This window comes from Globicephala melas, chromosome 10 (assembly GCF_963455315.2).
Source record: "Globicephala melas chromosome 10, mGloMel1.2, whole genome shotgun sequence".
In the NCBI taxonomy this organism is placed as follows: Eukaryota; Metazoa; Chordata; class Mammalia; order Artiodactyla; family Delphinidae; genus Globicephala; species Globicephala melas.
In genome coordinates, this window is record NC_083323.1 from 9119644 (window position 1) to 9144830 (window position 25187).

Consider the following 25187-nt stretch of genomic DNA (forward strand, 5'->3'; position numbering starts at 1 on the left):
AGGTGCACAAAAGATATGTGCTGAATGAGTGACTTTGTGAAATGTCTTAATGTCGGGTAAGGTGAGCTGTGATTTATTTCACCACCCCTGACTGATATGTATTTTTTTATCTTTCAGGGGATTCTGTGCCCACGAACCACACCAGGGTCACCTCAGGTCCCTGGGAGACTTACCCCAGCACAAGTTACTCAGCCCAGGAGTCTGTAGGGCAGGACACAGAAACGCTCTCACCTCAGGGGAGATCTGCCTCCTTCTGAAAGGCGGCCCCCTCTCCCCCTCCCCTTCCCCACTCCTCCCCCTCTATCCTTCCCCTCCTACAGCCCTTCCCCACCTCTCTCCAGGTAAATTGAATGAACACCAAGGGGATTCATCTCCAAATCCCCAACCCCCCAGGGCAGAACATAGCACACATTCAGAAAATAGAAAAGATTGGTTGAATGGATAACGTTGAAACCTACAACTTCATCCTCCTCCTGAATTCTCTAGCCCAGTAGTTCTCAGTTTGGGCTATACTTGGAATCACCTGGAGAGCTTTTCAAAATGTCTAATGCCTGAGTCTCACCCTCAGAAACTACAATTTGTTGTGCTGAGATTCAGCCTGGGACTCAGAATGTCTAAAACCTCCCTGGGTGATTCTAATGTTCAGTCAATGCTGAAGAATCTCTGCTTTACTCTGTCCCTGAAACCACTCTCCACCTTTGCCAGCTGTGGGACCCTCAACCACTCTGAGCCTCAGGAATGGGCTGTAAAATGGGTATAATTAATAAGATGTACTTAGGGCCTTGCTATTTAAAGTGTGTACCATGGACCAGCAGCCTCGGAACCCCAATCCTCCTGAATCGGAACCCACATTCTAACAAGCTGCCTGATTTGTTTGCATATTAAAGTTTGAAAAACACTGTTTCAGGAGATTTTGAAGAATCACTGAGATAGTGAATATTATAATTATATAATGAATTATATGTAACGAGTATAACAGAATCTGGTAACAGGCATTCCTTATGTGTTCGCTGAATGAATAAATGACCCCTTGATTTAGATGTGATTGTTCTCATTTTACAGCTGAGGAAACAATGGTTTAGTTGGCCATTAGGTTAGCTGGTCGAATTAGTAAAATGCTGGGGGCGATGGGCATGGTGTTTGGGGGATGGCAAAAAGGGAAGTTTCCAGAGACTTGAAGGCCAGGACACACCACTACACTTTTTGTTAGAGAGACCCAGGATGTCCAAGCTTGAGGCTCCACTGACAATACTTACATATCCCCAAAACAAACAGGCTCACCATTGCATTTACCCACAAATATTTATGCAGCCCTGCTCTGTGCTTGCTGCTGGACAAAACAGAAAATAGCCCCATCTCTGAAGAAGCTGATAAGTTAGAATCCACAATGCAGGATAAGATCTGAGAAGCGGGAACTTCCCTGGTGGCGCACTGGTTAAGAATCCGCCTGCCAATGCAGGGGACACGGGTTTGAGCCCTGGTCCGGGAAGACCCACATGCCCGGAGCAACTAAGCCCGTGCGCCGCAACTACTGAGCCTGCACTCTAGAGCCTGTGAGCCACAACTACTGAACCTGCGTGCCTAGAACCTGTGCTCCGAAACAAGAGAAGACACCGCAATGAGAAGCCTGCGCACCGCAAAGAAGAGTAGCCCCCGCTCGCCGCAACTAGAGAAAGCCCCCCCGCCGCGTGCAGAGACGAAGACCTAACGCAGCCAAAAATAAAAATAAAATTAAAAAAAAAGATCTGAGGAAGGGAGAGAGGCCAGTTTATAAGATCAGGTGACTGAGGAAGGCTCCCGAAGAGATAACATACAAGATAAGATGTGAAGAGTATAGGAATATTTAAAGATTTTTGGAATAAACAAAAGAGATCACTGGCTATCCTTTTAATGACAAGCTGGAGCCTCAGAGATCATCTAGTTCTTTGTAGTTTAAAGGTTCTTCTTTGCCCTTAAACTATTTTGCATCTCTGTACACTGTAGACAAAGGATAGTAATGCACATAATCCTTATCTGTACACATGCAAATAAATCCTGTCCAGTGGAAGGACACTCCCACCCCCACCAGTGGAAAAAGCCAGTTTTATGTCTATTTGTAAATTCATTTCAACATTTCTTTGCTCCATATAACTATGTGGTTCTGTGTTCTCCTTTGAACCATTTGCAGCATCTGCCTGGTTTCCTCGTTAATTAATGAGCTAAATAAAAATCTTTCACATATGTTCCTTTTATATCTGTACAAGTGTCGTGATTTTATCATCTTTTACAATTTATGCTTTAACAAGAATAGAAGTCAGCCCATGTTCCGGGCAGGAAGAGAAGCAGGTCCAAAGACTCTGCTGCGGGGAGGGCTGCATGTGGAAGGGGGGAGGTCAGCGTGAGGGGAAACCCTGGGACCAAGGGATGTGCTGGGACCCAGCTGGCAGTCCCCAGAGGCCTCATATGGAAAGTCACTGGAGGTCTTAATCAGTGGGATAATGGTCTGATTCTCAGTATAATACCTACCTAGCTACTGAGTGGAGAACGGCTTGAAGGGGCAGGAGGGAGACCAAGAGGATGCACCTGTAGATTGGTTCAGCAATCCAGGTGGGAGGTGACCGTGACCTGGACTTGGTGAGTTGAGGGTTGAGTATCTGCTGAACCACAAACAAATGGGGATGGCACAGGCGAAAGTCTACAAGGGGACACTGCACCTGATTTCTTTTCTTTCTTTTTTTAATATTTATTTATTTTTATTTTTGGCTGTGTGGACTCTCTAGTTGTGGCACATGGCTTAGCTGCCCTGAGGGATGTGGAATCTTAGTTCCCCAACCAGGGATTGAACCCGTGTCCTCTGTGTTGGGAGGTGGATTCTTAACCACTGGACCACCAGGGAAGTCCTGCATCTGATTTCATTCATAGGATAAATGCTCTAGGACTTTAGCAGGGAACTCAGCAGAGCCCATCTACATGACACCTGAGCAGGAGGTGAAGGCTTGTGGTTGAAGGTGTGAGCTCTGCTGTATGATCTCAGGAAGTTACTTAATTCTTTTGAGACAATTTCCTTAACTATAAAATGGAGACATAAAAGAGTGCTTTCCTCAAAGGGTGGATTGGATGATCCGATGAAATAAAAGACTGTTCTGCCCTCAGTAAATGGCAGCTAATATCATTTCCCCAAGAATAATAAATGCCTCAAGAACATTAAAATAACCTCTGCGTTGGTATACTGCCGCAAATATTTTTGGACCTTAGGTATAGAGTTGAGATACAAGGTAAGGATCTGTATTAGTCTCCTATGGCTGCGGTAAGAAATCACCAAAAACTCGGTGGCTTAAAACAACAGAAACTCACTCCGCCACAGTTCTGGAAACAGGAAGTCTGAAATCAGGTGTCGGCAGGGTTCGTTCCTCCTGGAGGGGCTGAGGGTAAAACTGTTTCATGCCTCTCTCCTAGCTTCCGGTGGCTATTGGCAACCCTTGGCATTCCTTGGCTAATCTGCTTCCCGCTTCACATGGCCTTCTCTTCTGTGTTTCTCCTCCCTTTAGCTTCTCTTATAAACACACGTGTCATTGGGTCCCCCATCCTAATCCAGGATGATCTAATCTCAAGATCCTTAGTTCAAAGTGTCCTTTGCAAAGATCCTTTTCCCAAATAAGGCCACACTCACAGGTTCTAGATAGACATATCTTTGGGGGACCACCATTCAACCAACTAGAAGACGCATATTTATTTATTTTTTCGTAGAGTGAACCAATTTCTCCAACTCTATCTGCTAAATAGCTCCTGCTCTCCCCACTGGTTTGCGATGTCACCTTTTCCATGTACCAAGTTCCTATGTGTCGCCACAGCTTACGTCTGGGCTCTGCATTCTGCTCCACTCATCTGCCTGTTTTTTTCTGCCACATTGTTTTTACTACTGTGATTTCATACTATGTCTTAATATTTGGTAGAGCACGTCTCCTACCTTGGCTCCATTTTTTTTTTAAATGCTTTAAAATTTTAAGGACCTTGACTTTCCATATACATCTTAGAATCACTTTATGAGTCCTCTCCCTTGCCCTCAAATACCTTGAGTTTTTTTTTTTGTTTGTTTGTTTTTTTGTGGTACGCGGGCCTCTCCCTGTTGTGGCCTCTCCCGTTGCAGAGCACAGGCTCCGGACGCACAGGCTCAGCGGCCATGGCTCACGGGCCCAGCTGCTCCACGGCATGTGGCATCTTCCCGGACCGGGGCACGAACCCGTGTCCCCTGCATCGGCAGGAGGACTCCCAACCACTGCGCCACCAGGGAAGCCTCCCTTGAGATTTTGGTTGGAATCCTAATGACTTTGTAGATTAATTTGGAGACAATTGACTTTTTTAAGACATTAGGCCAGTTCACCCGTAAATTGATTATGTCCCTCTTTATTCGGGTCTTCTTTTTATGTCCTTTAATAGAATCTAAGTGTTCTCCGAGGAGGCCTTGTACGCTGTTAGGATACCTGAGGGGGAAGAGCACTCTGTAACTTACAAATGGCTCCGTTTTATATATCTCTTCTCCCTGGAGGCTTATTATCCACATTTTACAGAGAAGGAAACTGAGGCCCAGGAAATTCCCCAGGGACACATAGAAGTGACAGAGCTGAGACCAGGTCCCCTAGCCCAGGCCCTGCTATGCAATGTGGCTTGCATACTGGTTACCACCCACCCTTGCCCCCAGCCCAGCAAAGGCTTGGGTAGACAGATCTGATGCCATTCAATCTTTTCTTGACAAAGCAAGTCATGGACATACCAGAGGCTGGCTCACATTTGGTCATTTATTTTAAGATCTGCACGAAGAGACACATGGCGTAGATATACAGAAGAACGATGAGAATACAGGTCGTCTTGACTTGTCGTGCAAGGGCCTGCTTGGATGAAGACCTGAAGGCTATCTTGCTTGTACTATTGCTCTGGAAACTGGTGCTAATAGGCACCTTACTGGCCCCCAGTCTGCAGCCTCCCTCTCCCTCACTGGCATCCTTGTCCCCAGCCACTAAGCACAGGCTGATGGAGGCTGGCATGAACCCACCTCACGGTGGCCAGGTCAGGTCCAGGGAAGTGCTGGCTAAAAAGGATGGTGGTCGCTGGAAGGATGGTGGTGACCGCATCCAGGTCTTTGGAGGGTGCCCCGCACGGCCCGGCCACTGCCCTGCAGGGCCTAAGCCACCTGTCCCACGATCACCCACAGCCTGTCCTGGCAGCGGAGCAGCAGGGACACTGCCACCTGCTGCAGCACAGCCCGCAGCAGCAACTCCAAGGCCTTGCAGTTCTCATGGTGGAAGTCGACCAGGCTATAGTAGGCCCACTGGGCCACAGAGAGCAGGGCTAGGGGGGCCTCCCACCACAAGTGCCACTGGAGCCACAGGACGCATCAGTGTGGCAAGCAGCTGAAGGCCCTAGCCCTGCACGACAGTCAGCAGCTGCCGCAGGCCTGCTGGATGGGCAGCAGTACAGCCACACACAGCTTCCAGGCCAGGACAAGCCCCCCAGTCACCTGCAGACTCCTGCCGCACGGGATGCAGAGGCCCAGCGTGGAAACAGAAGGGCAGTGAGAAGCCATGTTTGCCATGGTTGCCTGCAGCCCCAGCAGGGCTCCATAGAATTTCACCAGGCCCGGCCCGCACAGGAGCGGAAGCTGCCAGGCGCCTCTGGCCAGCCAACTCCCTTTCTGAGGGGCATCCCCGTGGCAGCTGGCGGTGGAGGAGCAGGGAGGGGGGCCTTCATGACCCAGAGGCTCTGTGCCCAGCCTCCTGCTCCAGGGGCAAGGGGCTGCACTCATGCCACAAGCTCATATTAACTGAGCCTCTGGCCCAAATGCCCTGTCATCTGAGCCAGGTGGCTTTGCGACAATCAATGACAGCACAAAAGATCAGGATGTGAGCTCTTGTCAAAGAGGGAGCTGGGCTTCCCTGGTGGTGCAGTGGTTAAGAACCGGCCTGCCAATGCAGGGGACACAGGTTCGAGCCCTGGTCCGGGAAGATCCCACATACCGCGGAGCAACTAAGCCTGTGTGCCACAACTACTGAGCCTGCGCTCTAGAGCCGTGAGCCACAACTACTGAAGCCCGCGCACCTAGAGCCCGTGCTCCGCAGCAAGAGAAGCCACCGCAATGCAAAGCCCACACACCACGAGGAAGAGCAGCCCCCGCTCGCCACAACTAGAGAAAGCCCGCGCGCAGCAATGAAGACCCAACGCAGCCAAAAATAAAATAAATTTAAAAAAAAAAAGAGAGAGAGTGTTATTGCTTCAATGGGCAAGGGAGGCAGCCTTGGAAACTGTGATGTTCTAGTTCATGCGCACATCGCGAAATGTGACCCAGAGCCTTCTCTGGGCTAGGACCGGCAATCTCTGTCGCCACAAAGCCTCCCGTCCAGCAAGAGGGATGGACATTGAAACGCCCTCGTGACGAAACTGCATCACTCGTGCTTCCCCATTCTTTTGTTTTTGGCCACACCATGTGGCTTGCAAGATCCTAGTTCCTGACAAGGGATTGAACCTGGGATGAACCTGGTGCTTTCATATGCCGTAGCAGTGAAAGCGCCAACTCCTAACCGCCAACTCCTAACCGCTGGACCACCGGGGAATTCCCCCATGCTTCCCCATTCTGCTCCTCAAGCCCCCTAACTTCTGCCGAGTTTAGTCCATGTCTCTGGTTTTCCCTGGCAGCAGAGAACATCTGCCCTTCAGGGATGTGAGCAAAACCTTGGACCCTTTTCCATTCCTTACTAGAAGTTCCATTTTGAAAAACAGTATCGATGGGGGATCATTTGTAAACAAAATTAATCCATTTCTTTCCAGACTCTGGATTTTACCTTTGGATTAAACCAGCAATCCGGCATCGGGTAACCCAACCCCCTTGTTTTGGCCTTTTGTAAAGAGCTCGCACACATGGGCTTGGTGAGTCCCCCTGATTTCACTGGTCCACATCAAATATGTTCAACCATTGTGTGTTCGCTGTGGGGTGATAGTTCAGGGTGTCATTAGCTGCATCCCACTTTCGCTCCTTTAGGAGAAGCCCATCTCCCCAGAGAAATTTCTTTCAAGCCTTATTTTAGGCACAGTGGATTCCTTTGGCCACTGGTTTGTTTTTATCATGTGGATATTGTGAATCCTGTTACTAATCATACTTACCTTTCTTATTTAGCTGGACAGAGGCTTGAAACCTAATGGGAGGACTACTCTAGTGCAAACAAGAGTTCTATAATGTTTGTTTTGGGTGTGATCGTGAAACCGGGGCCCTGTGGGGCTCCCGGGCACGGAGGCCTTTTTGTCCCCCCATTTCTTGTAGGCAAGACTGCAGCCTTCCTGACCTTCCCTGAGTTCCAAAGGGCAGATTCGAACAGTTGCTAATCAAGGGAGGAGCAGCCGAGAAACCCCCTGAGGCAAGATTAAAGGGACCAGGGACTTCCTGGTGGTCCAGCGGTTAAGACTCCGCCCTCCCAATGCAGGGGGCCCGGCTCTGATCCCTGGTCAGGGAACTAGATCCCACACGCCAGCCGCAACGAAGACCCCACGTGCAGCAACTAAGAACCCCACCCTGGGTTGGGACACATAGTTTTCGAGGGCAGGAGCCCTCTGTGTCCCCCTTCGCCTGGCAAAGCAATAAAGCTATTCTTTTCTGCTTCACCCAAAACTGTCTCCAAGATTCGACTCGGCATGGGTGTACAGAGAGGCTGAGCTTTCGGCATCAATCCCTCTCTGGCTTCATCTTATTTCCCTTCACTCACGTCCTTACTTTTTTTTTTCTTTTAAATAGACTTTTCCTTTTTTTTTTTTTTTTTTTTTGCGGTACGCGGGCTTCTGACTGCTGTGGCCTCTCCCGTTGCGGAGCACAGGCTCCGGACGCGCAGGCCCAGTGGCCATGGCTCACGGGCCCAGCCGCTCCGCGGCATGTGGGATCCTCCCGGACCGGGGCACGAACCCGCGTCCCCTGCATCGGCAGGCGGACTCTCAACCACTGACACCAGGGAAGCCCTAGACTTTTCCTTTTTAAATAATTTTTTAATATATTTTAAAAATTTTCGGCTGCGTTGGGTCTTCGTTGCTGCGCGTGGACTTTCTCTAGTTGCGGCGAGCGGGGGCTACTCTTCGTCGCGGTGCGCGGGCTTCTCATTGCGGTGGCTTCTCTTGTTGCGGAGCACGGGCTCTAGGCGCGCCGGCTTCAGTAGCTGTGGCTCGCGGGCTTTAGAGCACAGGCTCAGAAGTCGTGGTGCACGGGCTTCGTTGCTCCTAGGTATGTGCGATCTTCCCAGACCAGGGATCGAACCAGTGTCCTCTGCATTGGCAGGCGGATTCCTAACCACTGTACCACCAGGGAAGTCCCTTATTTTTTTCTTGTTGATTTGCATACACCTCGCTCTGTAGTCTTAGACATGTTCTTGGAAGAAGGAAAGATACAGTTAACCCCATAACTGAATCCAAACCTGCATATATAATCTATCCTTTCTAAAAGTAACGTTATCTATCCAATATTCCAAAACGGATATCCTGACTCCTGCCATCTCTGCTTCCTCTCCCTGCCCCCACCCACAATGACTCATCCAAATAGTCTCCAGATCCTGCTATCCTAAATATCTCCTGATTCTGCTCCTTCATGTCTACCCTCAGTGTCCTTTTCCAGGTCACCCACCTGACAGCTTCCATAGAGTAGTGAAAGCCCTTCTACCTTATTCTCACCTTTAGTTGGTCCTTTAATGTCATTCTTAGGCAGAGTAGGCTCAGTACCATTTGCTGAGTGAATGAATGAATCCCTCATTTGACAGATGGGGAAAGAAGGCCCAAGGCAATAACCCAGTGAGCTATGTGCACTACTGGCAGGACTGTGCAGGTCTGTTGATACTCTCTTTTCTCTGACTGGAAAGAGGGAATTCCTTTTAGGGGGAATGGTTTGTCCAGGACCTTTGGTAACATTGTTAAATCTTTTTCAACCCTCATCACAATTTTAAACAGTCTTATTTGGTCTGCAATGGTAGCTGTCTTGTTCTCTTACAAATTCCCACAGACTGGTGTAGTACCGGCACAGAGCAGGCCTTTAGGAAGAATTTCTTATTGAGTGAATGAGTGACTCAGGACCACAGAGCTCCTATTCCAGTGAAAGGGCTACTGAACCCTGAGTCTGATGTCATGAAAACCCAACCTAGACTCAGTCAGACTTGAGCTCTGTCCTTTATTAATTGCATGACTTGCCAAATTATTTCCTCTTGGCCTGAACTTAGTTTTTTGTGCCATGTGGGCCATAATTCCTTGTCTGCAATTCTGAAATGAAAAAACTTTTTTTTAATTGAAGTATAGTTGATTTACAATGTTGTGTCAGCTTCCGGTGTATAGCAAAATGACTCAGTTATATCTTTTTCATATTCTTTTTCATTACGGTTTATTACAGGATATTGAATATAGTTCCCTGTGCTATACAGTAGCACCTTGTTTATCTATTTTATGTATAGTAGTTTGTATCTGCTAATCCCAAACGCCAAATCCATCCCTCCCCCTTTCCTCTTTGGTAACTGTAAGTTTGTTTTCTATGTCTGTGACTCCGTTTCTGTTTTGTAAATAAGTTCAATTGTATCATAATTTAGATTCCACATATAAGTGATATCACACGGTATTGGTCTTTCTCTTTCTGACTTACTTCACTCAGTATGATAATCTCTAGGTCAATCCATGTTGCTGTAAATGGCATTAAGAAAAATCTTCTTAAGTCATTTGGTGGCAAAAACCAAACTAACCTGAATTTTTTTTTTTTTTTTTTTTTTGCGGTACTCGGGCCTTTCCCGTTGCGGAGCACAGGCTCCGGACGCGCAGGCTCAGCGGCCATGGCTCACGGCCCCAGCCGCTCCGCGGCATGTGGCATATTCCCGGACCGCGGCACGAACCTGTGTTCCCTGCATCGGGAGGCGGACTCTCAACCACTGCGCCACCAGGGAAGCCCTAACCTGAATTTTTTAGGTAGCTAAGTTAGCCTTTAACTGTGAGGCTATTTATACTTATCCCACTCCATGTGAATATTCACGTTTCTTAGCAGAATTAACGTGTTTCATTCAACAGCTTAGGGATGATTACATAATATATAGTATGTGCACCATATTGCACGGTATTATCTAAAACATGAAGAATGCTGAATTTGGATACATATCTGGCCCCAAAGGTTTCCAGTAAGGGGCTGAGGATTGTCAGAACTGCCACTGGGGGATGGCGCGAGGGTTACATGAGAGAATGTTTTTTTGTTTGTTTGTTTGTTCTGTTTTTTTGCGGTACGCGGGCCTCTCACTGTTGTGGCCTCTCCCGTTGCGGAGCACAGGCTCCGGACGTGCAGGCTCAGCCGCCATGGCTCACGGGCCCAACCGATCCGCGGCATGTGGGATCTTCCCGGACCGGGGCACGAACCCGCGTCCCCTGCATTGGCAGGAGGACTCTCAACCACTGCGCCACCAGGGAAGCCCGAGAGAATGTTTTTTAACAATGGTGTGAGCAATGGTCAGTCCCAGAATCCAAGAACAGGACGGGGTAGGATGGAAGTGGAAGGTGGTGATCTATGAAAAAGTGTGTGTATTCGCCTGCAGCGAAGAGGCTGGAGTAGCTAGTTAGGGCAGCTTCTTGGCTGGCAGGCTCAGAAGTTAAGGCTTAATCCACGGGAAATAACAAGGGTTGGGGGTGGGCGTGGGCAGGGTCATGGGAAGTAACAAAAAGGGATTTGATTCTTAGAAAGATTTGGAGGGGCAAGCCTGGCGGCAGGGAGAGCCGCTAGGAGCCGCCTAGGACCTAGGTGACCCCGAGCCCAAGCAGACATCAGCAAGGGCGATTCATGCAGAGTCTGGGAAGCAGGGAGGGCCAGGGTCCGTGAGGCCGGGCAGCTGGACCCATGACCCTAGACGGTGAGGTGGTTCCGTCGCCTAAGACCTTCAGAACCAAGCACGGGCCCCCACAGCCAGATTCTCGGAGGAATAGCCGAGATGGGGCTTGAGGGAGGGGGGCCCGAAATCAGGAAGCATTAAAGACAAGCTGGTACCGGGAAGCGGCTCTGGGTTGGGAGCCAGGAAACCAGGGTTCCCGTCTTTCCTCTCCAACTTCGAGCTGGTGGAAGCGGTGCGACTCGTCCCACTTCTATGTGCCTGCAAAATGGCAACAACGCTGTGTGGGACGGAAGCGGGATACCACGTGGGAAAGCGCCTTGGAACTGAAGCCCCAACAGGGTTACTCAGTTCCAGAGGTTTCATATGAAACCTGGATTTCATATGAAAAGAACCGACGTAGCCATTTTCCTTCACCGTAACAGCCGTTTCATCAAATTTGGCTGCTGCCCAACGCCTCAGGACAACTCTCTGCCGGCGAGTCCGAGGCTTTTCACTAATTTTGAACTCAGCCGCTCGCCGTAGAGCCTCTAAGTCCCGCCTACGAAACTGACGTCCCGGTCGGAACGTATGCAAGGAGAGGACGAGCGTGCGTGGAAACGGCGCTCAGTACCCGCCCCCCGACCCGACGTCTGCCGCGGGCGCGCGCTCGCACGCCGGAAGGGGCGGAGCCAGACTGGAATTTATATATCGCGCGCCGAGAGTCGAACGATCTCTACCGGCAGCATCCGACGGCAGGATGGTAAGGGACATTATGGCGGACTTCTACTTGTCTGTCGCGGCGGCATGAGTGAATCCGCGGCACATCCCCGCCATCTCGCCTCACCCGGTGCCGGAGTTTTGCTCTAGGGGCATGGGGCACTCAGCAGAATCCGCAGTCAGGTGTATTTTCTGAAAATGTCCGAGGCCTGAGGTTGGCTTTGGGCCTGCCGGTCGGCTGGCGAGAGGCCTTGCCACGGGAGCTGGGTTGGGGGGCCCAGGCCCGACAATCTCCAAGCCATGGATTATTCCTAGATCTCGGCCTTATCATTCGAGATCCGAGTCATGAGCACTTTCGCCAGGAGGACCTTGGGTGGGAGCGTTTGGCACTGTTGTGAAAGTGGGAGGTGCAGAAATCCAGGCCGCAGGCGGCAGGGGAGGCTTGTGTATGGGTTGTTGAATCCTCATTCTGAAACGTCTGGGACGGTTGGTACAACTCCTTGGGCCTCTAGAGTTATCAGAAACCAGAGATGATGAGCTTATTGACGGGCGGACAGAGACTTGTGTGCTGATTGTCATGTTCTGATTTGGTTCTGTCGAGTTCTAGTGGCCTCCACTTGCCAGTTAGCTCCCGTTGGGAGCATGAGGAACCTTTACTACCATTACCTGCCACCCAGCCGTTTGACCAGGAGTCCCTATTGTGGACAGAATGTTTATTGGAGTACAGTTGCTTTACAATGTTGTGTTTCTGCTGCACGACAACGTGAATCAGCTATACGTATACATATATCCCCATATCCCCTCCCTCTTGCGTCTCCCTCCCGCCCTCCCTATCCCATCCTAGGTCGTCACACAGCACCAAGCTGATCTCCCCGTGCTATGCAGCAGCTTCCCACCCCGTGCTATGCAGCAGCTTCCCACCAGCCATCCATTTTACATTTGGTAGTGTGTATATGTCCATGCTACTCTCACTTCGTCCCAGCTTCTCCCCACCCCCGTGTCAAGTCTGTTCTCTATGTCTGCGTCTTTATTCCTGCCCTGCCACTAGATTCATCAGTACTGTCTTTTCAGATTCCATATACGTGCGTTGGCATACGGTATTTTTCTTTTTCTGACTTCATTCTGTATGACAGACTCTAGGTCCATCCACCTCATTACAAATAACTCAGTTTCGTTCCTTATGGCTGAATAACATTCCATTGTATATACATGCGTGGTCAGAATCTTAACTGACTCGCATATAAGGCTGCTTGTTAAGCGATTTTTAATGCCATTACCTGGTGTGCCTTTGTGCTCTTTAGAGGAAAAGGTGGGTGGTTCATGTCCTTTAAATTATAGGGTGAGGGTTTGAGATACAGGTTTAACGCATTTGGCTGAATAATGCCTTTTAGACGTGTGATGCCGAAAAAAGTAAATCCAGCGCATAAGCCTGTGACCTGGGTTCCTGGTGTGGGTCCAGCATTGCTGGGAATCTTAGAACCTAGGCCTCTGGGGATGCAGAGGCGTGAGCTACTTAGAAGGTGCTAACGTTGATCGATCATTTTCTCCTAGTCTCACAGGAAGTTCTCCGCTCCCAGGCACGGGTCCCTGGGCTTTCTGCCTCGGAAGCGCAGCAGCCGGCACCGCGGGAAGGTGAAGAGCTTCCCCAAGGATGACTCTTGCAAGCCCGTGCACCTCACAGCCTTCCTCGGCTACAAGGCTGGCATGACCCACATTGTGAGGGAGGTCGATAGGCCAGGGTCCAGTAAGTACATGCTGCACCCTCCTAGCTGATGGGAGGGTAGGAGTTGGTGGGAACTGACTAGATGGGGCCAAGCTCTCAGGAGAGCAGGCTTTGGAGAGATCAACAGAACCTCTAGATATCACAATGGAAATATATTTTAGGATCGATTAATGCTTCCCGGGTTCAGGTGGCTGGCAGTGCTTGATTTAGGCAGAGGGATGTAATGGTGTAGGGGAGCGTGATGAGGAAATTTGTCAAGAGCTGCAGCACAGAGAAGTATGCTAACATGGGAGGTGGCAACCATTGAGGGTTAAATAGAGACTCCACTCAAATTTTAGTGGCAGCCCTGAACTGTGAGCCTCACCTGAACGCCTGAATACTACCCATGTTCCTGGGTTGTGAAGTTCGAAGTAGAAAAGGCGCTAAGTAGAACACGGTGCTGGTGATTGAAACACAGTAAATAGACAGTTAAAATGGTCTATGCTGAGGAATTACTACCTCACTATACTTAGTACTCTTGTATTTTCTAGGTAATAAGGAGTTTGTCTCTGGAGATGGTTATGATAAACCAGCACCGAAACCAGGCTGTTACTTGGCTGCATAGGGTCCAGATAGTTTTGTGCTGCAAAGGTCAATGCACACAGACTGAGCATTCAGCAGTGAGGGAGTTTGGGCTGCGGTGCAGACTTGCCCACAAACCTTCCTGTCATCTGAAGCAACTTGCTTTGCTGGCCTGGAAGGGTACGCGACATTTTTCCAAAAGAGCCCTCCTGCCGGGTACTTGAGGCAGCCGCTCAGGTCTAACTGCCTGCTTCGTCTGCAGAGGTGAACAAGAAGGAAGTTGTGGAGGCTGTGACCATCGTGGAGACGCCGCCCATGGTCATTGTGGGCATTGTGGGCTACGTGGAAACACCTCGAGGCCTCCGGACCTTTAAGACCATCTTTGCTGAGCATATCAGTGATGAATGCAAAAGGCGCTTCTATAAGAACTGGTAAGGGAGCCGATGCCGCCCTCGCCCTGGGTTAGGCTGGCCAGGAGGGCCAGGGCCTCAGCTCCGTAGCCGGGGTGGGAGGAGCTGCTCTGGTGTCAGGTTTAGTTGCAGAACAGGGCAGAACAATCCTTTGCTGCGCTGGGAGCAGCATCTTGAGACATTTCCTTCAGTGCTCACCTTAGTGGGTGCTACCTTGAGTCAGTTCAGTATTTCCTGAGTTGCTGGCAAGTGTTGAGTCTACTTAGAAGCTGAGGGATAGCTGTAATGCCCCCAGACCCCACCAGCCCCGGTGTGTGGTCTGGTTAATGGATAACCTGGAGCAGGAACTTGTGTGTCTGAATGTATGTGACTTGCATCATTAATTTTGTGGACCTCTGCTCAGCTCCGCTCGGCTCTGCCCGATGAGCTCCATCTAGGCTCCGCTTGCCGGTGGAAAAGGCTCCTTAGAAGCCGGCAATGAGCCCTGTCCCCACACGGTGCCCGTGTCTTCCGCTCACCCCTTGGAGGGTGATGAAGGCCGGCACCTGGCCCCCTCCGCAACTCTGCTCTGCTCCTGAAGGCATAAATCTAAGAAGAAGGCCTTCACCAAATACTGCAAGAAGTGGCAGGATGTAGACGGCAAGAAGCAGCTGGAGAGGGACTTCAGCAGCATGAAGAAGTACTGCCAGGTCATCCGTGTCATTGCCCACACCCAGGTGAGCGCCCACTGCTTATTGTCAATGGAGGTGATGACCTACATGACCACCTGTGGCCTTTGGGGGGCTCAGTTGCCTTCTGAATTGATCCTCAGCTCACACTGGTTTTGTGTCAAGCCTCAGGATTTTAGGGATGGTAAGACTTAGAGGTTCTTATACTTATTTCCTGGAGGAGGAAGGGGTTGTTAAAAGCAACACAGTCCAGCCAGTGCCCTGCCTTGAGGCCTGGGTTCCTGGGGCCATATTAAGGACAGTTGTCTGCTTGAGAAGGCATCCAGGTCTCCTCACATAGGGTTGGTTTTTTTGTTGCCAGCAGAGGGCACTGTGTCCCTGATGGTTCTTAATTAGGGAAAACCACATCCCATTTTAGGAGAACTGGTTGAAGGAACCGGTGAGTCATAACTAACGTTGTCTAGCCCCTAACTGAAAATAGTGTTGAGATGCTGGCTGTTTGCACTTCAGACCTGACATGTGAGCTGAATTAGCTCTTGGTTGTCTGGGTAGGAATGGGTGCCGCCTTTGTTGTCAGTCTGGGCGATTATCCTGGGTGTATACCCATGATTCTAAGTGATCAGTAGTCCTGTGTGCTTAGTGGCGACCAGATTACCATAGATTTGTGGTGTGTGTCCATTACTGAAGACGGGTCAGTAGGATAACACTGGACAGCTCTAAAATTTGTTTAGATTCGTTCCCTAATCACAGCTTGTACTCTCACAGTGTTCTCCTGCTCCCAAAATAAGTGGCTTACTGATAGTTAACAGAGCAAGGTAGATGGCCAGGGTAAACCAGGGCAGGTACCCCAAGGGAACTGGCCAAAAGGACAGTGAGCAGGAACATTGGGCTGGTTGGTCCCAGGATCTGGTTAAATCAGCCTGTCTTAAGGTGGGCCTGGTGTGTCTGTCAAGGATCAGCTTATTCTGACCTGATTCAGGCACCAGAATTGAAAGGGGAATGGTACCCAGTGGGGAGTCGTAACACTGGAAAGCAAAACTGTTGCCTGTCGTGCCCAGCCTGAGTTCCTCTCACCTTGAAGCATCTGTTCCTTTTAGATGCGCCTGCTTCCTCTACGCCAGAAGAAGGCCCACCTCATGGAGATCCAGGTGAACGGAGGCACTGTGGCCGAAAAACTGGACTGGGCCCGAGAGAGGCTAGAGCAGCAGGTCCCTGTGAACCAAGTGTTTGGGCAGGATGAGATGATTGATGTCATTGGGGTGACCAAGGGCAAAGGCTACAAAGGTGAGCTTCGCAGTGGCCCACATTGCTGTGGCTAACCTGGGAGAGGGGTGTCAGGCCCAGCTGTTCTGTGATGAGGCCCTGGAATGAGCGCTGGCACAGCGCCCGAGTCAGACTGCGGAAGTATTCCTTGCTGCCTTCCTTCTGAGGACAGTGCTGTGGTCAGGTGGCTGGGGTAGCATGTGGGACTGGGCATGACATACGCTTTGAGCACACTGCAAAACGCGCTGGGAGGCTTCCTGAATGCTCTCAAATGAGCATGATCACGTGCTAGTAGGGCTGATTTTCCAAGGCCTGTTCTTTGCTGATTATAACTCAAGGGTTGTGTCTCAGCTGGTATTCAAGCTTGCATGGAGATAGAAGAAGGGAGAGGACATGGCAATCATGTTGCATTGCATGTTCTGTGGACAGTACCACAAACTCAAGTTGGGCATTCATAGCAAGAAAGGGCCACTGGCATGGGTGCCAGGCACCCCAGTAATAGCATGTGTCTTATCCAGGGGTCACCAGCCGTTGGCACACCAAGAAGCTGCCCCGTAAGACCCACCGAGGGCTGCGAAAGGTTGCCTGTATTGGGGCGTGGCATCCCGCACGGGTGGCCTTCTCTGTGGCTCGGGCCGGGCAGAAAGGCTACCATCACCGCACCGAGATCAACAAGAAGGTGAGGTGCCCAAGGGGATCCTGTGGAGACTTTAACCCTAGGAGGGGCAGGGTGGTCCCAATATTGGGAATTGGGGTTTCCAGTCCCCGTCACCATCGGTCCATTTGTGGTGGAGCACCCCGTGGACTTAGTTGCTCGTGTCTGGTGGCACAGTTCTGACTCTCCGGTGTCATGATAGTAAAGTGCCATCTTTGAATGTGGTTCTGGTGCAGCTGACCCTTGGCGGGGCTGAGGACGTGAGCTTTGTCTCCCCTCTCCTGTTCCATAGTGTTTGGAGAAGCCTCATCCATTGTCTCACTGGATGGCATTGTTTGCAGTTCAGGCCCAGCCACCTTTTCTTTGCTCAAAGCCTGGGACGCCCCCTCACTAGGGCCGAGGTCATAGCTGCTTTTCCAGAGTCCTTTGTAGGCTAGCCCACCCCCAAGATGGATCATTTGTCCCTAATGGCTGTCCTTGCGTCCAGCCAGCTCCAGAGGCCTCTGAGCTGTCTCTCCGACCAGTTTTCTTGTTCTCAAGTATTTATGCTCATTTCCTCCTTCAGATCTACAAGATTGGCCAGGGCTACCTCATCAAGGATGGCAAACTGATCAAGAACAATGCCTCTACTGATTACGATCTGTCTGACAAGAGCATCAACCCTCTAGTGAGTAATGGGAGCTGTCCATGCAAAGCCTCAGATATCTGGTCTGGGGGGGGATTTCCGGTTCCAGGCTTCCCCTATGGGGCTGGGGCCATTTTTACAGCCAGTTAACTGGACCCCTGTACAGCATCCAGCTGTCTGCACCCTTTGTCATTGGTGGGGGGGGGGGGACTGGCTCGTGAGGAGTGGGGTGGCAGGCCCAGCTGTTCAGTGATGATGCCCTGGAATGAGCGCTGGATGCGGCGCCCGAGTCAGACTGCGGAAGTATTCCTCGCTGCCTTCCTTCTGAGAACAGCTCTGGTCAGGTGGTGGGACCACCGGGACCTGCGGGGGCGGGGGGTGTCGTGTGCACGGTCAGACCTGTCTCCAGCCCCGTACTTGATCTGTGCTGACCTTTGATGGCCTTGCTCTGTCCCAGGGTGGCTTTGTCCACTACGGTGAAGTGACCAATGACTTTGTCATGCTCAAAGGCTGCGTGGTGGGAACCAAGAAGCGAGTGCTCACCCTTCGCAAGGTGAGGCTGGAGGAGGGGGTGTTGAGCTCTGTTTGGGGGTTGGGAGGGAAGGCGGGGAGGGATGATACTCCTGACTTTGAAGGCCCGGGAGGAGGGAATTCCGTGTCTGGCCTGGCCCGGCTGTTTGCTTCTGTTCTTAATTGTATTCTCATCCGCCTGGTGGCAGGAGGAAGCCCCTTGGTAGTGGCTGGATGGTGGTGTTTGGAGTGGGTGGGTGTCCTGATTCCAGGACTGATTTAGATGGAGTTGGCCTCTGCCCTCTTAAAATGAGGGACCTGTGAAAAAAGATGGTACAGAGGAAGGCGTGGCTCTGTACCCTTGCTCTCTTGGTCCACAGTCCTTGCTGGTGCAGACCAAACGGCGGGCCCTGGAGAAGATCGACCTCAAGTTTATTGACACCACCTCCAAATTTGGCCATGGCCGCTTCCAGACTGTGGAGGAGAAGAAAGCATTCATGGTGAGCACCTACCTCTCTGCCCTGGGGCTGGGGTGGGGGTGGCTTTCAGCTGCTGTCTCCTGTCAGCCTGCCCATCTGGTGCTGATGCAGAGGGGGCCACCTTGTACCTGTGTGTGCCCCGGGCTGTGGAGACCAGCCCGGAATCTGATGGCACTGCGGTTGGCGGTTATTCTTAACTGCCTTCTATCTCTAACCTTGCCTGCTGCATTTCTCTCCACAGGGACCACTTAAGAAGGACCGAATTGCAAAGGAAGAAGGGGCCTAACGTCAGAACAGATTATACGGCTGGTAGAATCTCAATAAAGTTATTTTCCAGTGACATCCATCTGCCTGTGCTTCACCTTCCCGGTCCTGGCTGCCTCCCTCGGCCCTCATGCTCCCAGGGGTGTGCTGTCCCCCCAACCTCTTTGGTTGCCTCTTTCCCCTGCCACTTGCCGGGCCCCATGCTTGGAGCAGACTAGGTGAAGCGGGGGGTGAGAGCCAGCCAGCCTGGTCTGCCCTGCCCTGTACAGCCAGCCTGGGGAGTGAGCTCTGTGTGAAATGCTTGTCACAGGGCGAGGAAGCTGGGGCTCTGCTGTAGAAGTTGTGTCTGCAGCTTGGAAGGAGGCAGTGAGGAAGGATCTGGTGTTGCTGTTGCCCATGGGCAGGGCAGGGCAGGACCTGGCTCTCTGCTGAGTGCAGGTACCTAATTTAGTCACTAGTCCATGCAGGAGGGGTTCCAGTTAGGGCTTGTGGAGGTTCTTCTGTAGCCAGCGGCAGAGTTCTGGCCATGGGAGAGGGTGTCGTGTAGAAGCCCTGAATGGCACCCGGGACTCGGGGAAACACTGGAATGTTTGCTTTGAGGAAAGCCCTGGTGATTAACCAGGACTTCATTAAAACGGGTGAGAATGTGGACCGGCAGAGGTCGAGTGCCTTGACCAGACTCACCTGGCTGGGTGAGGTCATTGAACCCCAATTTCCATTCTGGTCTAGGTCTGCGTTGGTAACTTGGCTCAGCCCCCGGTCCCGTGCCGACCATGTTGTGCACCTGCATCACGTAGGCTGGTAAGAGCTTGGCTGCTAGAGCCCAGCACCCAGTCCTGTGATGTCTGGCCCACCCTTTGGTGGGGTGACTGAACCCCAGTCCAGCCCCTGGCATTCCAGGTGTACAAAATGCCCCCGCTTATCCCCCTTCCGGCCGCAGCTGCTCCCCACGTCACATCTGCCCGTGTGGTGTGTGTACCTCAGCGCCACCTACACGGAGGGCAGAGAGCACAGCTACAGCAGCGCCCACGGCCCTGCCCGGTCTTCTGGCAGACAGCTGGTTGCCCACCAGTTAATCACTTGGGTTCTGGCGTCTTCTGAGCCTTAGTTTCCTCTTCAGAAGGGGTAGTGATAGCTGGGGATAGATGGAGGTCCCATACTTATGGTGCTGTCTCAAGATGACTGGAGGTGGCCGAGTTGAACCTCTGGTTCCCAATGAGCATGGTATCCCCATGACTCGCGTGAGGCCCTAAGATGTCCAGTCAAGGCACAGAGGAGGTTGCAGGAATTACATGTGGGCCCTGAGGCAGAGGCTGGCTGAGGTCTGGAGGGGCTGAGCAAGAGCCCTTGGCGCGGGACCCCTCCCCAACGTCTGTCTGCCCACTTCTCTGGAGTCCTTTCTGATCTCTGTGGGGCAGTGGGCCTCAAAGCCAACTTCTGGGCCAATTTGCCACCCCATGCAGCACCCGTTGGCTCAGGATCCAGGCCTAGACTGTCCAGAGCTGCATTTCAGGCTGGAGCCACCAGGGGGCGAGAGTGGGCAGCACCCAGTTGGGGCAGCACCCAGTTGGGGCAGCCCTGCAGGAGGACCTCTGGGCTTTGCGGGGAGTGCAGAATCCCTTCCCCAACCGGGGTCTCTTCAGATGCCCCATAATCCTGGGAGTCAAGCCCACAGCCAGAGGCTGTCAGGACCTGCCTCAAGGCTACCAGGCACCTGCGGCAGAGCCAGGCATGGGAGCTGGGCTCCTGGTCTTTGGGTTCTATTCACTGGGGAACTTCAGTCATATCCTGGGGAGGCTGCTGAGCTGGGCAGTGGCCCCACAGCGTCCCCTCGCTCATCCCGGTTGCTCTTGGCCTCTTAGCCTGTGGGCCTCCCCAGACCCTTAGGCCAGCCCTGGAGCCCAGCTGCCCGCCCAGCCCAGGTACGAAAGGCTTTGCTGGTTTGAGCCGTCGTGGCTGGGCCTCACTCCCTTTCAGGACTCTGCCCAGTTGTAGGTATGGCCAGGATGACTCGGGACGTGGGTCCAGAGAACAGGCTGAGGGTGTGCACATGTGCCTCCAACAGCACAGGTAGAGCACACGCTCACGTCCCCACACATGTGACATGTGCGCAAAGAGCCTTTTCAGGGGCAGGCTTGCTTGACAAGGGCTGAGCCCTTATCTGTTGACCATCCCCGCGTCCCCATCCTCGTTTCCGCCCTGCCCCTGGCCAGTGAGTGCTTTGAGGCACACCCAAGGCCACAGATCTGAGCCTCAGCCTCATCTGGGTGGTGACTGGCCACCTCAGAGGTGGTGGTTATGGGACCCAGTGTGGAAGACAGCCCCAGCGCGTGCACAGAACGCCCGGAACTGGTCAGGACGAGTAATTGGGCTTCCAGGGGCAGCGGGAAGCTCAGCCACGTGTGTGGGATCAGCTTCATTCTCAAGAAACCTGAGCGTCCGCGGTGGACAGAGCACTCCTCCAGGTGCTGGGGAAGCAGTGGCTGAACTCCAGGTCTATCTCTCAAGGAGCTTTTATTCTAGTTGGGGAGGGCAGACAGGAGACACAGGCAAACAAGACAGTTTCAGAAGTGATGAGGGACTTCCCTGGCGGTCCAGTGGTTAAGACTGCTCTTCCACTGCAGGGGGTGTGGGTTCGATCCCTGAAGATCCCACATGCCCTGTGGCCTAAAGTAAGAAAGAAAGCATTTGTCTGCTAAGATAATATTTGGGTAATACAAATGATAACGCTTTCGCCCTGAATTAAGGCCAGCAGTTTGCTGAAGCTTTTGGTTTTAAGCAGGAGCGTAAAGTTCCTGTGGTCTGTTGGCCATTTCAGAACTTTATGCATAAAATGGTTAATTCATTAGAAAGAAACATCTGAGTCATTGGTGATAGATGTGGGTCAGAATTTAGAGATCCCTGATTTAACTTTCTTCATTAGAATTACATTACTGTTAAGTCTAGTTACTACAAAAGTTGCTGTGGATCCAAAAACAATGATTCTGAGCTGAGCTTTCTTTGAATATTATCCTTTTGTATGGTCAGGGCCCTGATTTGTATATTTTAGACTTCATTCAAATTGGAAACTTAGTAAATATAAGTTTGGGGCTGTAAAGCTTTTTGAGTTGTATATTGGATTGTGAAAGTGCATCTGTATTATGGACATTGAGAAAGTTACTTTCATAGTAAATGCACTTTATTTTTTACTTAAAAAAAAAAATTTTTTTTTGCCCACGCTGCATGGCTTGCGGGATATTGGTTCCCTGACCAGGGATTGAACCCGGGTCCACGGCGGTGAAAGCACGGAGTCCTAACCACTGGACCGCCGCCAGGGAATTCCCCTAAGTGCACTTAGAAAAAAAGTGATGAATGCTGTGAAGAAATAAGACAGGACATTGGGATGCCGAGTGATGGTGCAGAGGAGCCCTTTCTGAGACCTGAGGGTGTAAAGGATCCAGCCTGGTGGAGCTCTAAGAGGAGAACACCCCACGCGGAGGGAACAGTAGGCACAAAGGCCCTGAGGTGGGAACGAGGCTTTGGGGCTCAGATCTGAACTCCCGAGGGAGGCGGCTGAGTGAGTTCCACGAAGGTGGGACCGGCTCCGCCCCCAGCCCCGCCTCCATAGCCAGGACCTGGCATATAGTAGGTGCTCAGTAAATGTCGTTCCCAGGGTCTCTGGGAGTCGCCCGTTCTTGTGTACGTCTGGGTGTCCCATGAGGGGGTCCCCAGGCATTTCCGTGGGCCTGTGGTGGGCTGGGCAGCGGTCTGGGCCTCCTGTAGACCTTGTTTGTGTGTGTCACAGAGAGTGCATCTCCAAGTGCATGGCGGTGTGTGCTTCCTGTCACCAGAATCCCCAGACAGACCTCTCTGGGATCCTGTGGTGACAGAACAAGGAGCCTCATTACATTCCTCCTGGAAAAAAGAAAAAACCTGCTGGGAATTTCTGAGCACGTGGGAACAGGGAGGTGGCAGGAGCCACCATTGCCGTAAAAGGCAGAGCCAGTGACTTCGAGGAGCTTACCTGGGATGGCCTTGGGGGATGGAGGGGTGGACAGGCTGCTGCCACCTCGAGGGCTCAGCCCAAAGTGCTCTCCCCCGATCCTCACTGACAGCCTTGCCAGTGGGGCCTGCGTGTTCGCCCCTCAGTCCTCATCCCCCAAAGCCTCCAGCCCTGTCCCCTCACCCCGGCGGGGGGGCCCAGCCCTGGCTTCCGGCGGCCTCACCCTCCTCCCATCAGCTCTTGGCAGGAAGCTACTTGTCTGAAGCTTCTGTGGTGCCCCTGCCCTGCATGCGACGTTCTGGCACTCAGGCTGGCCCTCGGGACCTGCCGACCTCACAAGTATCGTGTGCCTCCCGGGGTCCGGACCCCTGGGCTGCTCCCAGGAGCCCAAATAGCTCTCCCTGTCCTTTCAGCAGAGGCTCTGAAGCCAGGTCTGGACCCCTGAGAGGAGAGGGGCCTGACCCGAACTCTTGGAGGCAAGAAAGCAACATCCATGAGCCCAGGAATGAGAGAGGTGGCATCCAGGAAACTTCCAGCGCCTATTAATACATCAGAACTATTAAATGTCTGAATGACCTGTGTCCTTGGCATCCATCGGCCCCCTGGACTCACAACGCTGCCCAGGGCCCAACTTCACCTGCCCCTGGCCCTTGATAACAAGCGCTCATGTTGACTTTGAATGCCTCTGGAGGGTGGTGCCCAGGCTGACAGGTAGTAGTAATTGTGAATACCTTATACCTATTGGGTACTGTCCTAAGTACTTTATATATATAAACTCAATACTCAGGATCACCCCTTGAGGCAGCTTCTATTATTACCCCATTTTATAAACAAGAAACTGAGGCTCAGAGAGAGTGAGCCACTTGCCCAAGGGCACACAGTGATAACTGGCAGGGCTGGGAGTTGAGCCCGGGCGTTACTTCACCCTGAACCTATGGTACTAGGGGCCGGGAAAGGATATTTTGGCTCAAGGGAGAGAGTCGGGTGCTTATCTGGTTTTGGTTTCTTCGGCCGCGTGTGCAGCGTGCGCGATCTTAGCTCCCCGACCAGGGATTGAACCCATGCCCCCTGCAGTGCAAGTATGGAGTCTTAACCACAGGACTGCCAGGAAAGTCCCCAAGGGTGCTTATTTGTTGAGTACCTACTTTGTGCCAAGCATTGTGTTGGACCCTTTCAAAGCCATCTTATTTAATCCTTGCAATCACTATTCCCATTTCACAGATGGGGAAAATGGGGGCCCAGAGAGATTCAGAGAATCCTCCCAGGTCAGAGAGCTAGAATATACTCTGCCAGGCATCTTAGGTGCTGTGTCTCACTGAGTGGTCATGACAGCCCTGTGAGTCGTGAGTCCAGGTTCCTGCTGACACTCCTGTTTGCACAATGAGGACACAGAGGCATGGAGAGACCAAGCAACGGCCTCTCACTCAGGAGTGCTGAAGCAGAGAGTCAAATCCAGGCACCAGCAGCTCAGCGCTAACCACTGCACCGCACTTCCCCCACCGAGCTGGGGCCTGGAGGCTCCCAATGAGGAGCAGGAGGGACACCTCATCCCAGCAGCCACCGCGGCACCAATGTTCCTTCGCCCGCCGCCTCTTGTAGGCGCACACCCTGGGCCCCTGCTTGCTTGAGAGATGGGGGCACCAGGGGACAGGTCGGGGTGGGGGAGCCAGGTACCACAGCCGGCCCCACCTCCTCCTGTCCCAGCCCCGCAGCTGGCCTCTGGGCCACCGGGCCTCATGTGACTATGGAGAAGTAGCCCCTCCCGGCCGCTGCCTGCGCCTGCCCCCGCCCCACGCCGCCAGGCGGAGGAAAAGGGCCGTGAGGGAAGGAGCTAAAGATAGCCGACTCGCCGACTTCCCCATCCTCACTGGCCATCACCTCGTCCCCCGTGGGCTCCTCCAGGGGGTCCCCACCCCATGGCAGCCACTCCTCAGAGCCTGGTTGCCCAGCCTGGGGCACCACACAGGGACCCAGGCAATGGTGCTGAGGTGAAGATTACCCACCCTCCGGGCACCGGGCCGGGCAAGGATGTGCCTCGTCCACTCTCGAAGTACCCCCCGACAGGAAAGGAGCATTATTATCACCCCTGTTATTATTATTATTTTTAATAAATTTATTTATTTGTTTATTTTTATCACCCATTATTTATTTATTTATGGCTGCATTGGGTCTTCATTGCTGTGCGTGGATTTCTCTAGTTGTGGCGAGCGGGAGCTACTCTTCGTTGGGGTGCGCGGGCTTCTCATTGCGGTGGCTTCTCTTGTGGGGCACGAGCTCCGCGCGCGGGCTTCAGTAGTTGTGGCTCGCGGGCTTAGTTGCTCCACGGCATGTGGGCTCTTCCTGGGCTTCTCATTGCGGTGGCTTCTCTTGTTGCGGAGCACGAGCTCTAGGCACGCGGGCTTCAGTAGTTGTGGCTCACGGGCTTAGCTACTCTGCGGCATGTGGGATCTTCCCGGACCAGGGCTCGAACCCGTGTCCCCTGCGTTGGCAGGCGGATTCTT

General features: G+C 52.3%; 1 protein-coding gene and 5 non-coding genes across 6 annotated transcripts; all 6 read left to right on the plus strand.

Annotated features, from left to right (window-relative positions):
• The first annotated feature begins 11472 nt into the window (after positions 1–11472).
• On the plus strand, positions 11473–18782 carry RPL3 (ribosomal protein L3). The gene is made up of 10 exons (XM_030855918.2): positions 11473–11589; positions 13098–13290; positions 14093–14261; positions 14821–14956; positions 16006–16192; positions 16690–16850; positions 17392–17493; positions 17909–18004; positions 18342–18461; positions 18682–18782. The coding sequence occupies exons 1-10, from the start codon at positions 11587–11589 to the stop codon at positions 18724–18726; spliced, it is 1212 nt and encodes a 403-aa protein (XP_030711778.1). The 5' UTR covers positions 11473–11586; the 3' UTR covers positions 18727–18782.
• On the plus strand, positions 12072–12136 carry LOC115853110 (small nucleolar RNA SNORD43). The gene has a single exon (XR_004039425.1). It is a non-coding gene; the product is annotated as a small nucleolar RNA SNORD43 (small nucleolar RNA).
• Positions 14766–14820, plus strand: LOC115853124 (small nucleolar RNA U82P). Its single transcript, XR_004039436.1, has one exon. It is a non-coding gene; the product is annotated as a small nucleolar RNA U82P (small nucleolar RNA).
• LOC115853117 (small nucleolar RNA U83B) lies at positions 16252–16344 on the plus strand. The gene has a single exon (XR_004039432.1). It is a non-coding gene; the product is annotated as a small nucleolar RNA U83B (small nucleolar RNA).
• Positions 17693–17786, plus strand: LOC115853116 (small nucleolar RNA U83B). Its single transcript, XR_004039431.1, has one exon. It is a non-coding gene; the product is annotated as a small nucleolar RNA U83B (small nucleolar RNA).
• A 2653-nt stretch (positions 18783–21435) lies between the features above and the next one.
• Positions 21436–21565, plus strand: LOC115853111 (small nucleolar RNA SNORA2/SNORA34 family). Its single transcript, XR_004039426.1, has one exon. It is a non-coding gene; the product is annotated as a small nucleolar RNA SNORA2/SNORA34 family (small nucleolar RNA).
• Positions 21566–25187: the final 3622 nt, after the last annotated feature.